Source organism: Silurus meridionalis, chromosome 7 (assembly GCF_014805685.1).
Source record: "Silurus meridionalis isolate SWU-2019-XX chromosome 7, ASM1480568v1, whole genome shotgun sequence".
Classification (NCBI taxonomy): domain Eukaryota; kingdom Metazoa; phylum Chordata; class Actinopteri; order Siluriformes; family Siluridae; genus Silurus; species Silurus meridionalis.
Genome location: NC_060890.1, coordinates 28,221,310 through 28,234,185, shown reverse-complemented (window position 1 = coordinate 28,234,185; position 12,876 = coordinate 28,221,310). Strand labels below are relative to the sequence as shown.

The 12,876-nt window shown below is 42.7% G+C and overlaps 1 protein-coding gene across 3 annotated transcripts in view; it reads right to left on the bottom strand.

Moving 5' to 3' along the window:
- LOC124388393 (protein sidekick-2-like) overlaps nt 1-12,876 on the bottom strand; it is a 263,177-nt gene that overhangs the window by 95,983 nt on the left and 154,318 nt on the right. For all 3 annotated transcript variants that reach the window (XM_046852961.1, XM_046852959.1, XM_046852960.1), the window contains exons 3-9: nt 8,108-8,214; nt 7,769-7,916; nt 3,185-3,318; nt 2,839-2,950; nt 1,255-1,445; nt 1,089-1,172; nt 673-867 (exon numbers count right to left, since the gene is read on the bottom strand). In XM_046852961.1, the coding sequence (XP_046708917.1) occupies nt 673-867; nt 1,089-1,172; nt 1,255-1,445; nt 2,839-2,950; nt 3,185-3,318; nt 7,769-7,916; nt 8,108-8,214 (971 nt within the window). The remainder of the gene's footprint in view (nt 1-672; nt 868-1,088; nt 1,173-1,254; nt 1,446-2,838; nt 2,951-3,184; nt 3,319-7,768; nt 7,917-8,107; nt 8,215-12,876) is intronic.

Sequence of the window (12,876 nt, the reverse complement as noted above, 5' to 3'; positions counted from 1 at the left end):
ATCTGCTGTTTACCATCAGACATACTCCACCCTCCCTTTACCTCCTTCGATTGGGTTCTGTTTATGCAGTAAACTGAAAAAAACTCGGTTAGCTGGACAGTGTGATATGGAACCGCTGAGGTTCATCCATGTCTCAGTTAAACAGAGTCGGCTGAAGTCCCCAATGTTCCTCTGCAACTAAACCCTGGCCCTATTTTCATCCAGCTTTCTTCAGAGACTGAACACTGGATACTAAGATACTAGGCAGGAGTACACTCTGTGAAGCCCTCAGTCTGTTCCTGACACCAACTCATTGTCCCCGGGGTGAATAGGGCTTGCATCTTTTGTTGCTTTTCAGAATCTCACTCAAAGCAAGATGAATTAAAAACACAACAAAGGAAACATATGGTAAAACATTCCTCTCCCAAAACTTCAGCAACTGCTCTCCTCCATCCCAGATGTATACGGACAGAAGACGTGATGCTACACAGTGGGAAATTGGTCCTGTACCAACTTTTTAAAGATGTGTTGCTGCCATCAAATTCAAAAGGGCAATTTTTTTCCTTCAATTGGTATAAATTCTTAGTTTAAACATGTATTGCTTTTTTTCTGTGAATAAAAAATATGAATTAATATTCATTAATATCCCCCCCTCCCTCCACCCACCCACACACACATACACAGAGTACATACTGGTGACTGCCAGGTAGGTGTTAGTTTGCACTTCTCCCGCAGCATTGTGAGCAAAACACTGGAACATTCCGGTATCATCCGGTAAAAGACCATTAATCTGTAAACTCCCACCAGCCAGAAGATGATAACGAGGATTCTTCAATGGACTGATGGGAACTGCATCCTTATACCACACAATATCAGGATGGGGAACACCTGAGAACACACACACACACACACACACACACACACACACACACACACACACACACACACAAAGACATGGCTCTTTACACCTGATCCTAGATGTGATGCAGATGATTAGTTGAATAATGTTCCCACTATAAGTTTTATTCAGATCTCAGAAGCGATCAAATCACACCTTCTCATGACTATGAACACACTTATTATCACAAACTTCAAATGCCCTCACTTACCTTTTGCCTGGCATGGGATGTCCACCACCTTCTCCATCTCAGCAGTGATATGCTTCTCTGGTTCCTTCACAAACTGTGGAGGCTCTGAAGGAGAGCAGTAAGGTCAGAAGCTCTGTGGACTATTTATAAATCTTTGTGTTAATAGATTGTGTGGATCTGGTTTTACCCAACACATGCAGAAAAGCCCCAGCACTGACAGATGGGACGCTGCTGCTCCGGAGCTCTGCCTCACACTCGTACCAGCCCGAGTCTCTGCCCGAGGGACTGAGGAGCGTCAACCTACGATTAAAGTCACTCAGACCTAAATGTACAGGAACACCATCCTTCCTCCAGGTTATACTCAGCTTTATCAATGGCCTAGGATAGAGAGAGAGAGAGAGAGAGAGAGAGAGAGAGAGAGAGAGAGAGAGAGAGACAGAGAGAGAGAGACAGACAGACACAGAGAGAGAGAGAGACAGACAGACAGACAGACAGACACACACAGAGAGAGAGAGAGAGAGACAGAGAGAGAGAGAGAGAGAGAGAGAGAGAGAGAGAGAGAGAGAAAGAAAGAAAGAAAGAAAGAGATACTTTTTTGACCTTTACAATCCTTCATTTGACATTAGTCGTTTTTAATGCCAGATGGTATCAGGTTTGATTTGTCAAATGAATAAAAAAATAAGTAAATAAAAAAATAATATGATAAATAGACAAATAAAATCAGGTAATGACATTTAAAAAGTTGGGGGAGGGGCGTGTGATCATTTAGTTTAGTTCTGTTGCAAAACACAATTTTTTGAGAACACAGAGCTTCTCCACAACACCACACATCCTGAAACATCTTCACCTCCCCCACACTCTTATACACATTAACATCAACCACAATCCTGGATTTCATCAGTCTGGAGAAGATTCTGATTGTGTCATAATCAGCATTTTGTATTATTTAGTTTTTTCTGCTCAGGTATGTGGCCATTTTCTCCTGCCCAAAATAAAATTCATCATTTGGCACATAAACCTGTTTCTCCTGACGTACTTAAAACTAAGAATAAAACACTGAGGAAAAATCACATTAAAAAAACTTAAAATATGTTTCAAAGCACAAATGTGACTGTAACCTGGAGCAGTGAGTAACAATGTGAAAAGCAGTTTCTCTCTGTGAACAGAACGGACCGTCCTGTAGAACATCAGGCTTTAAAATAAAAGAGTTCACAGAGATGATGCAGTGTAAAATCCTCCACTGGAGCTCGGCAGCTTTTTTGGTTTTGGTTTTTGTACAGTGTCTCCACTCTGGTTTAATATCATCATTAAAACCAAGAACATTTCTCCACTGGGGGTCCACCCTCCCACTCAGTTTATTCTTATTTAAAACCTCAACACAGGCCCTGTAGAGCAGCTTCCCCGTCACTGTCCCAAAGTTCATAAAAAACATTCATTTTTAAAAGCCTCCCGTTTAAAACTTTTTCAGCAGTGTAAGAAACATGCGATTTAAAAGCAGGGCAACACCACCACTAAGTGATCTGACTTAAAATCACTAAACCGTCAGACTCCTTCACCCAGTCAGCAGCGTTACTGCTGTCGCTGGGGGTTTCCTGTAGCATCAACATGTTTTCCATTTTCCCTCGCTCCATTTATATTAAAACTCGGCAAGCAACTCAAATCCATTCATTAAAAATTAATTAAAAGTAAAACAAACAAATGTTAAAAAAAATCAAGCAGAGAAAAGCTCAGAAGCTCTACAGGAATGTGCAGAAGGTTAAAGATCACTGACCGAGCATTAGCCACACACTCCATAGTGACCTCCGAGCTTCCAGACACAATACTTGTGTTCCTCGGAGGAAAAACGATGGAGGGAGCGATGGGGTCTGCAGGACCACCGATATCTACAGAGAGAGAGAGAGGGGGGCGGGGGGTTACAATGTTTGTGTGTGTGTGTGTGTGTGTGTGTGTGTGTGTGTGTGTGTCTGAATGTGTATGTATATGTATGTATGTTTGTGTGTGTGTGCGTGTATGTTTGTGTGTGTGTTTGTGTGTATGCGTGTGTGTGTGAATTTGCCTTTGTGTGAGTGTGTATGTTTCTGTATGTGCTAGTGTGTATGTGTGTTTGTGTTTCTCACTCTCCACAGTGAGTGTGATTGGTTGACTCGTCTTATTCTCTCCATTCTTGTCATTTACAGCCTGAGCATAATAACGTCCAGCATCTGGAGCCACAGCCGAGAGGATCACCAGAGTGTTATCCAGTGTGATTGCACTGTACACACACACAGATATGAGTTGCACACATAGACACAAACACACACACACACACTCTCTCACTAAAATACACACACATACATACATACATACAGACACACACACACGAAAAGAACAACTCAACCTAAAATCCTATCGTGTCAAATTTCCTCTCTGACAAAATTCAAGCTCAAATATTTCCTTTAATAATTAATTCATCTTCTGCACTAAATTCTAAAAACCATAAAATAAAAAAATAGGACACTGGTAAAAATCCTCATCATGAGCAAATCCTAAGGACTTTCCCAGTGAAGAACATCTCAGTGTGATGAAGCTGCTGTAATGAAACGTGGTCAGTGAAGGCATGAAGCAGCTGAAACTCCGACCTGCTCATGTATTAGCTGGAAGTTAATCATAATAAAAGCACATGCTGTCTGGCAGCGAGCTTCAGCCAGGAGATATCTCCAGGCCATTGGATGCAGCATGATAATGACTCCACAGATAAATATGAAATAAGAGATTGTTCATTTAAAAGCAGTGTGAGAGAGGGAGAGGATGAAATTACAGATGATGCTGTTCCATTTTTAGACTCCATCTCCTGCAACACAACATTAACTCCTCACGCTCATTATTCCCTCATTATCAGCTTCACTCTGGACTCTGAGGAACTGGAGCTCAAGCAATTTCCTGCAAGATCCAATTTTCTTTAAACTCTGTACAGTTTCAGAGCAAAGTAACGAGAGGAAAAATAAAGTTCCATGAGATCAAAATGTTTATCACCTCATCTCACCTAAAAACATCATCTCACCTAACCTTATCTCACCTCAAACATCATCTCACCTTACCCCATCTCACCTAAAAACATCATCTCACCTCACCTTATCTCATCTCACCTCAAACATCATCTCACCTCACCTTAAACATCATCGCAAATCACCTCATCTCACCTCACCTCACCTCACCTCAAACATCACCTCACCTTATTCTACCTCAAACCTCACCTGACCTCATCTCACCTCACCATAACTCATCTCACCTCAAGCATCACCTCACCTCAAGCATCACCTCACCTTACCTCAAACATCACCTCACCTCAAGCTTTACCTCACCTCCAACATTTTCTCACCTCAAACATCACCATCACATGCTGTTGAGCTGTGTGACATAGATTACTGCTGTTGATTTGTTCTCTGGGAATTTTGTGTTTAAAATCTTTACAGTTTTTTTTCCTCTCATCAAATCTCAAAATATTGTTTTTCCGTCAGTTCTGTTTCTTGTCTTTTTTCTTTTCGTTTGGAAGAGCGTTTTATTCCCTGTTTTAAAGCAGTGAGTGGAGACCATTCAAATCAGAACTACAAACACACTACAGTAATCACAATAAGAGGTACGTAACTCTGCAATGGCGAGCATCCAGGTCATTCAGTGTGTGGAGTGTGACATGTTTAGTCAGTCTTTCTCCGTTGCTTCCATCCAAAGTCTAGAGAGAATTAGTGAGTATACTGTAGATCATAGTCTCAGAACAGCACTAGTTAACCAGTGACTGTCCAGAGCCAAGGCCATCGACCGTCTGCTAGCTGCACAGAGTCGTCATTCAGTATCCACTATATTGGGACTGTGTCTGTCCCCCGAGCGAAATCAAAATGAAGGAATTCTCATAAAATAATTTAATTAACATTAAATTAAATTAAATAGGACTGAACGCACAGCAGCACCTCTGATCTAAAAATAGGATTGTTGAATATTAGATCTCTCACTGTCAAAATTGATGACTATAAACGAAACTATTACTGACCAGGAGTTTAAAATATTGTGTTTGACAGAAACATGGATTAAAGAGAATGAATTTGTAGCATTAAATACATAGAGTCCTCCTGGGTATAGTTATATACACCAACCCCATCTAAATGGCAGAGGAGGCAAAGTTACAGCTATTTATAATAATAATCTAAGCGTCACTCAAAAGACTAAACGCAAATGTAAAACAATTGAAGCTGTTTACACCAATATAAAATATATTTTATATATATAATATAAAACCAATATATTTAGTGTCTAAAAGCAGGTCCAGTCAGTCAATTCCACTAATTATTATTTATAGACCCCCAGGGGCCCGGCTCTGATTTTCTCATCGAATTTGCAGATTTAATCACAAATTTAGCTTCTTCTTTAGACAAAGCAATAATACAGTCCCTGACAAAAGTCTTGTCACTTATTTATTTTGTAGAAACACCTGCTATTAACCTGACTTTTAATTAATCAATTGGTGTTAGAAATAGCGCATATGAAAAGCTAAAACCCTCCCAAATGATGTTTAATGCACTGAAATAAATGAGTTTTCACTGAAAAAAGATTGATCATTTAATCAAGACAGAAAGGTCAAATTTTCGCAAGACAAAAGTTTTGTCGCCTATACAGAAATTGAACAAATTTACTGCAAATACAAAAATTTGGCAGCAAATAAAGTAGTGGTGCTGTGAGATCCACATTTAATATCTTGTATGACTTCCATGAGCTTGAAGGACTGCATCCATGCGGTTTGTAAAGGATTCAAACAATATATTCAGGAATAGTAAAGAAAGCAGTCTTGCATGCCGCCCAGAGTTCATCAATATTCTTTGGTTTCGTCTTCCATGGTTCCTCTTTCATCCTACCCCACATATGCTCAATGATGTTCATGTCTGGTGACTGGGCTGGCTAATCCTGGAGCATCTTGACCTTCTTCGCCTTGAGGAACTTTGATGTGGAGAAGGAAGTATGTGATGGAGCACCATCCTGCTGCAGAATTTGGCCTCTTTTATTGTTGTTAATATAAGAGGTAGCTAAGAAAATCCACCTTCTGCCACTTTTCCAGCGTCCATCCTTTTAGCAGGCTGTGGGCCTTGGCAAATGCTACACGGTTTTTCAATTGTCTTTTGTTTAGTGCTGGCTTATGGGCACTGATTCGACCATGGAGGCAATTTCGAGACAGAATCCGGCAAACTGTTCTGGTTGACACAGGGACTTCAGGTGACCAGGTCTCATGGAGCTCTGCTGCAATGGAAAATGGGCTGGTCTTGGATTTTTAAACCAACAAACGGTCCTCTCGAGCAGTTGTTTTGCGGGGTCTGCCTGACCTGGACTTGTCAAAAACCTTTCCAGTCTCTTCAAATCTTTTTTTTATCCTCTGTACTTGACGCTGAGACACATTGAAGGTGTCTGCCACATCAGCAGTGGATCTGGTCTTCAGCCTCTTGATAATCAAAACTTTAGTCTCAGGGTGAATCTTAGGCATGTTTGCAGAGGTCTACTTGCAGTTGATGTGAAGGTCTAGTGTACTGGGGTTCTTTTTATACACACCTGAGACCTAATTGATCCATTATTAGGGATATTATTATACAGGTGAAGCTCATATGACAAGGTGACAACACTTATGTCTTTGCAAAATTTATTCAATGGGCTTTACCAAGCTGTGAATATTAGAATACTTTTTGACAGTTTCGTTTTGCACTGAAACATTATTACAGAAGCTGTTGGGATTAAAATGAGCAATTTCTTGTAAAAAATCTTGATTAGAAATATATTTCAGCAGCACTTCAGGTCAATTTGTACACAAGCGACAAGACTTTTGTCAGGGACTGTAGTTGGTAACTTTAATATTTATTTTGATAATCAGGAAAACTCTTTAAGAGCAGCAGTTGTGTCCATTCTAGATTCAGCAGAATTAATTTAGTCATAATTCCACAGTCTGAAGTTATTTCAGATCATTACCTCATCTCTTTTAAAATCTGCCTCAATCACTGCATTAGTACCTCACCACGTTACTGTGTTAAACACATTCACGTCAACTACAGCAGTGAGTTTTATCAATAATCTTCCGAAACTGTTGATATTAATTAGATCTCCGTCTGACCCCCGCAGAAAGAGAGAGAGAGAGAGAGAGAGATCCAGATAGAGAGATTTAGAGGAGAGATGAACAGAGGGAAAGATAGAGAGTGGGTGAGATGAAATGAAGTACAGAGGGGGAGATGAACATAGGAAAAGATAAGATGATGAGATGGACAGAGGGAGAGATTATGAGATGGTGAGATGGACAAAGGGAGAAATGATGAGATGGTGAGATGGAGAAAGGCAGAGATGATATGATGAGATTTTGAGATGGACACAGAAAGATGATGAGATGGTGAGATGATGAGATAGACAAGGAGGGGTGAGATGGTGAGATAGACAGAGGTAGAGATGATGAGATGGTGAGATGGACAGAGGGAGAGATGATGTGATAGTGAGATGATGAGATAGACAAGGGGAGGGGCGTGAGATAGACAGAGGGAGAGATGATGAGATGGTGAGATGTTGTTAATAAATCACTATAATATTGATTCTCGTGTCTGCAGTGTATTAGCATTAGCAGTGATGCGTGTGGTTGAAGGACACGCCCACAGGTACTTGATCATAGTGGAACAGGAAGTGGAAAGCAGGTGGGTGGAGCTTACATGCGGCTGCTTGGTGGGATCTTCCTGCCGTCTCTGAACCATGTGACCTGTGGCTGAGGGAAGCTGTGGATCTGCGGTGCTTTAATTACTGCAGCATCTCCCTGAGACACACTCTCAGACTTCACCATGTCATTAAAGGCACCCATAACTACACACACACACACACACACACACACACACATTTCATCACATTTCTCATTTTATCATGTGAAATCTGCAAGTTTGAAAATCAAGTGTTAATTATTTTGGGTTTAAACAAAACACTGAATGTTTAATCTTTTACACACACACACACACACACACACACACACACACACACACACACACACAGTTACTTACAGGCCACCTGCACCTCCGTCCTGCGCTGTAGCAGAGCTCCAACTCGATTCCGCACAATGCAGCGATAAAAACCAGCATGAGTTTGATCTAGAGAAGGGATCATATACCTTACACACACACACACACACACACACCATTACCATTACCATTAACAATTACAGGTACTTGGTATGGCAGATCAGTGTATCAGTTGTGTGACAACAAGCCAGATGGTCCCTATCCTCTTTTGTCCGGAGGAAATATTGTCCATTTTACAAAAAGAAAGTAAAATTTTGATTCGTCTAACCACAGAACAGTTTTTCACTTTGCCTCAGTACATTATAAATGAGTTTTGGCCCAGAGAGGATGGTGGTGTTTCTGGATCATGTTCACGCATGCCTTCTTCTTTGCATGATAGAGATTTAACCTGCAGTTGTGGATAACATGCAAACTGTGTTCACGGACAATGATTACTGAAGGTGTTAATGAGCCCATGCAGTGATTTCCATAACAGAATCATGACTATTTTGAATGTAGTGGCCCCTTAGGGCCCGACAATCACTTCTTCTTTTGGCTGCTCCCATTATGGGTCGCAACAGCGGATCATCCAAGTCAAGTCAAGAAGCTTTTATTGTAATTTTAACCATATATAGCTGATGCAGTAGACAGTGAAATGAAACAATGTTCCTCCAGAACCCAGGTGCTACATAAAACAACATAAAACAACACAGTGGAACAACACAGTGGAACAACACATTGGAACAACAGTCACAGAAACAGAAACACAGGGCCAACAACTAGTAGAAAAATCTATGCCACATAAAGTGCATGTGTGCAACCTGGTGCAAACAGTGCAAAACACAACACAAGACAGTGCAAGACAATACACAATACACAAAACACAAAACACGAAATAGCTCAGCCAGTAAACCTGCCGTAACAAAATAAGGTGAACAGTAGCAGAAAAATGTCAACAGAATATTGTGCAAATAAACAAATAGCAGCAATCCCGGAAGATGTGCAAAAAACGGCATGTAAACATTTTGCGGTAATGATTAGTGTGAGAGCTAGTGTGTCATGGGTGTGTGAATTGTATGATGTGTGTTGAGTCCGGTTTGTACAGATCAGTCACACAGTGTGTGTGTGTGTGTGTGTGTGTGTGTGTGTGTGTGTGTGTGTGTGTGAGAGAGTTCAGTTCAGTTGTTTGTTGAGGAGCCTGATGGCTTGAGGAAAGAAACTATTGCACAGTCTGGATGTGGCGGCCTGAATGCTTCGGAACCGCTTCTCTGATGGTAGGAGAGTGAAGAGTGTGTGAGGGGTGTGTGTAAAGGGGTGTGTGGTCATCCACAATGCCGTTTGCTTTGCGGATGCAGCGTGTGGTGTAAATGTCCATGATAGAGGGGAGAGAGACTCCGATGATCTTCTCAGCTGTCCTCAATATCCTCTGTAGGGTCTTGCGATCCGAGACGGTGCAGTTCCCAAACCAGACAGTGATGCAGCTGCTCAGGATGCTCTCAACGGTCCCTCTGTAGAACATGGTCAGGATGGGGGGAGGGAGATTAGCTTTCCTCAGCCGTCTCAGGAAGTAGAGACGCTGCTGGGCTTTTTTGGTGATGGAGCTGGTGTTGCGTGACCAGGTGAGGTTATCCGCTAAGTGAACATCAAGGAATTTAATGCTCTTGATGATCTCCACTGAAGATCCATCGATGATCAGTGAAGAAAGGTCACTCTGTGTTCTCCTAAAGTCTACAACCATCTCTTTAGTTTTGTCCATGTTCAGAGACAGGTTGTTGGCTCCACACCAGGCTGTTAACCGTTGCACCTCCTCTCTGTATGCTGACTCGTCGTTCTTGCTGATGAGACCCATCATGTCATCGGCGAACTTAATGATATGATTCGAGCTGTGCATTGCTACACAGTCGTGAGTCAGCAGAGTGAACAGCAATGGACTGAGCACACAGCCCTGAGGGGCTCCAGTGCTCAGTGTGGTGTGCTCAGTCCATTGCTGTTCACGACGACCATCATTCCCGTGCCGAAGAACTCTACTGTCTCCTGCCTCAATGACTATCGTCCCGTCGTGATCACAATGGGTGTGACCACGGCGGGACGATAGTCGTGAGGCAGGAGACAGTAGAGTTCCTCGGCACGGGAATGATGGTCGTCGTCTTGAGGCACATAGGAACAGTGGCGCTGCTCAGGGAGCATATATATATTATATATACATTATATATATTATTAGATATATTATTACTAGAGACTCAAAGCACTTTTGTGCGTCGCTCTGGATAAGGGCGTCTGCTAAATGCCGTAAATGTAAAGTAAATGTAAATGTCAGGGAGATGTTGAAGATGTCGATGAAGACATCTGCTAGCTGCTGTGCACATTTCCTGAGCACTGAGCCAGGAATGTTGTCTGGTCCAGCAGACTTCCATGGGTTAACTCTGCATAGAGTTTTCCCTACTTGTGGTTAGACAGAGCACCTGGTCATTGGGAGGAGGGATGATCTTCCTCGCCACCATGTTGTTCTGCACCTCGAACCGAGCGTAGAAGTTGTTCAGCACATCTGGGAGGGAGGCGTCACGATCAGAAGCAGTTGATGTTGTCTTGTAGTTCGTGATCGCCTGGATGCCCTGCCACATGCGCCGTGTGTCTCCGCTGTCCTGGAAGTGGGCGTGGATTTTCTTTGCGTGTGTGCGCTTTGCCTCTCTGATGGCACAGGACAGTTTGGCCCTTGCTGTTTTTAAGGCCACCTTGTCCCCTGCTCTGAAGCCGGAGTCTCTTGTTTTTAGCAGCACACGCACCTTGGCGGTCATTCACGGCTTCTGGTTGGACTGTGTGGTGATGGTCTTGGAGATGGTCACGTCAACAATGCACTTGCTGATGTAGCTGGTCACTGTTGACGTGTACTCCTCCAAGTTGATGAAATCGCCATTGGTTGCAGCTTCCCTGAAGATGTCCCAATCAGTGCATTCAAAGCAGTCCTGGAGAGCAGACATGGATCCTGCTGGCCAGGTTCTCACTTGCTTTCGAGCTGGTCTTGAACGCCTGCTGAGTGGTCTGTATGCTGGGATCAGCAAAACAGAGATGTGGTCTATGTACCCAAAGTGGGGGCGGGGCTTCGCCCTGTATGCACCCAGGATGTTTGTGTAAACAACATCCAGTGTGTTTTCTCCTCTGGCTGCAAAGTCCAAATTTCTGGTGAAATTTGGGAAGCACAGTCCTGAGATTTGCATGATTAAAATCTCCGGCGACAATAAACAATCCGTCAATGTGTGTGTTTTGAAGTTCGCTAATGGTCACGTAGAGTACACTGAGCGCTTCCTTAGCATTAGCGATAGGTGGTATGTACAATCCGAGCACAATAGCGGTGGTGAATTCCCGGGCTAAATGAAATTGTCTACATCTCACAACAATAAACTCCAACAGCGATGAGCAGTAGGTAGTAGGTAGTATCCGTCTCCATACCCCATTGACCCCAGGTACCTGAACTCCTTCACCTTCTCCACCTCTTCTCAATGCAACCGCTACCTGCAACCACACCTCTCCACTGCCCTCCCTCTCATTCAAACACATGTACTCTGTCTTACTCCTACTGACTTTCATTCCCCTTCTCTCCATCGTGTACCTTCACCTCACCAGGCTCTTCTCCACCTGCTCCCTAATCTCACCACAAATCACAATATCATCCACAAACATCATAGTCCACAGACACTCCTGTCTGACCTCGTCCTTCAACCTGTCCATCACCACTGCAGACAGGAAAGGGCTCAGGGCCAATCCTTGATGCAGTTCAACCACCTTTAACCAGTCTGTCGTTTCTACTGCACACTTCACTGCTGTCACACTGTCCTCATACATGTCCTGCACCACCCTCACATACTTCTCTGACACACCAGACTTTCTCATACAATATCACAACTCCTCTCTCCACCCTGTCGTACGCTTTCTCTAAATCCACAAACACACAATGCAGCTCCTTCTGGCCTTCTCTATACTTCTCCATCAACATTCTCAAAGCAAATAATGTGTCTGTGGTGCTCTTCCTCGGCATGAAACCATACTGTTGCTCACAGATGGTCACCTCTTCTCTCAGCCTGGCTTCCACTACTCTTTCCCAGAACTTCAAGGTGTGACTGATCAACTTTATTCCCCTGTAGTTACTGCAGGTCTGCACATCTCCCTTATTCTTAAAGATCGGTACCAGCACACTCCTCCATTCTTCAGGCATCTTCTCACCTTCCAAAATCCTGTTAAACAATCTGGTTAAAAACTCCACTGCATCTCTCCTAAACATCTCCATGCTTCTTTCAGTATGTCATCTAGTCCAACAGACTTTCCACTCTTCATCCTCTTAATCACTGCTCTCACTTCCTCCTTACTAATCCTATCGTGGAATCCGTCTTCTCCCATGTAACTCAGTACTCCTGGTTATTTCTAGTATCCTAATACTCTCAGTTCCTGTCTGGCACCTAGGATAACAAACACCTGAAACACACATGTACAGAAAAACGTCTTGCTGCTGTTTCAGAACAGAATCTGAGTGTTATGTGGTTAATTTCAATGTGCTATAATGATGTATCAAAGTTCATTAGCGCTGGGGTTAGCAGGTCACACTAACATGCTAAATAGTTTCTAGCATGAAGTCTATTAACATTAATAAAACAGTAATTAGGAGTGTCTGCTGAGAGCACACATGCTGTTTGTGAGAGAAATATGTAAAATAAAAGACAGAGACCAACATAGAGACAGAGAGAGAGAGAGAGAAAGAGAGAAGGAAGGGAGAGAGAGAG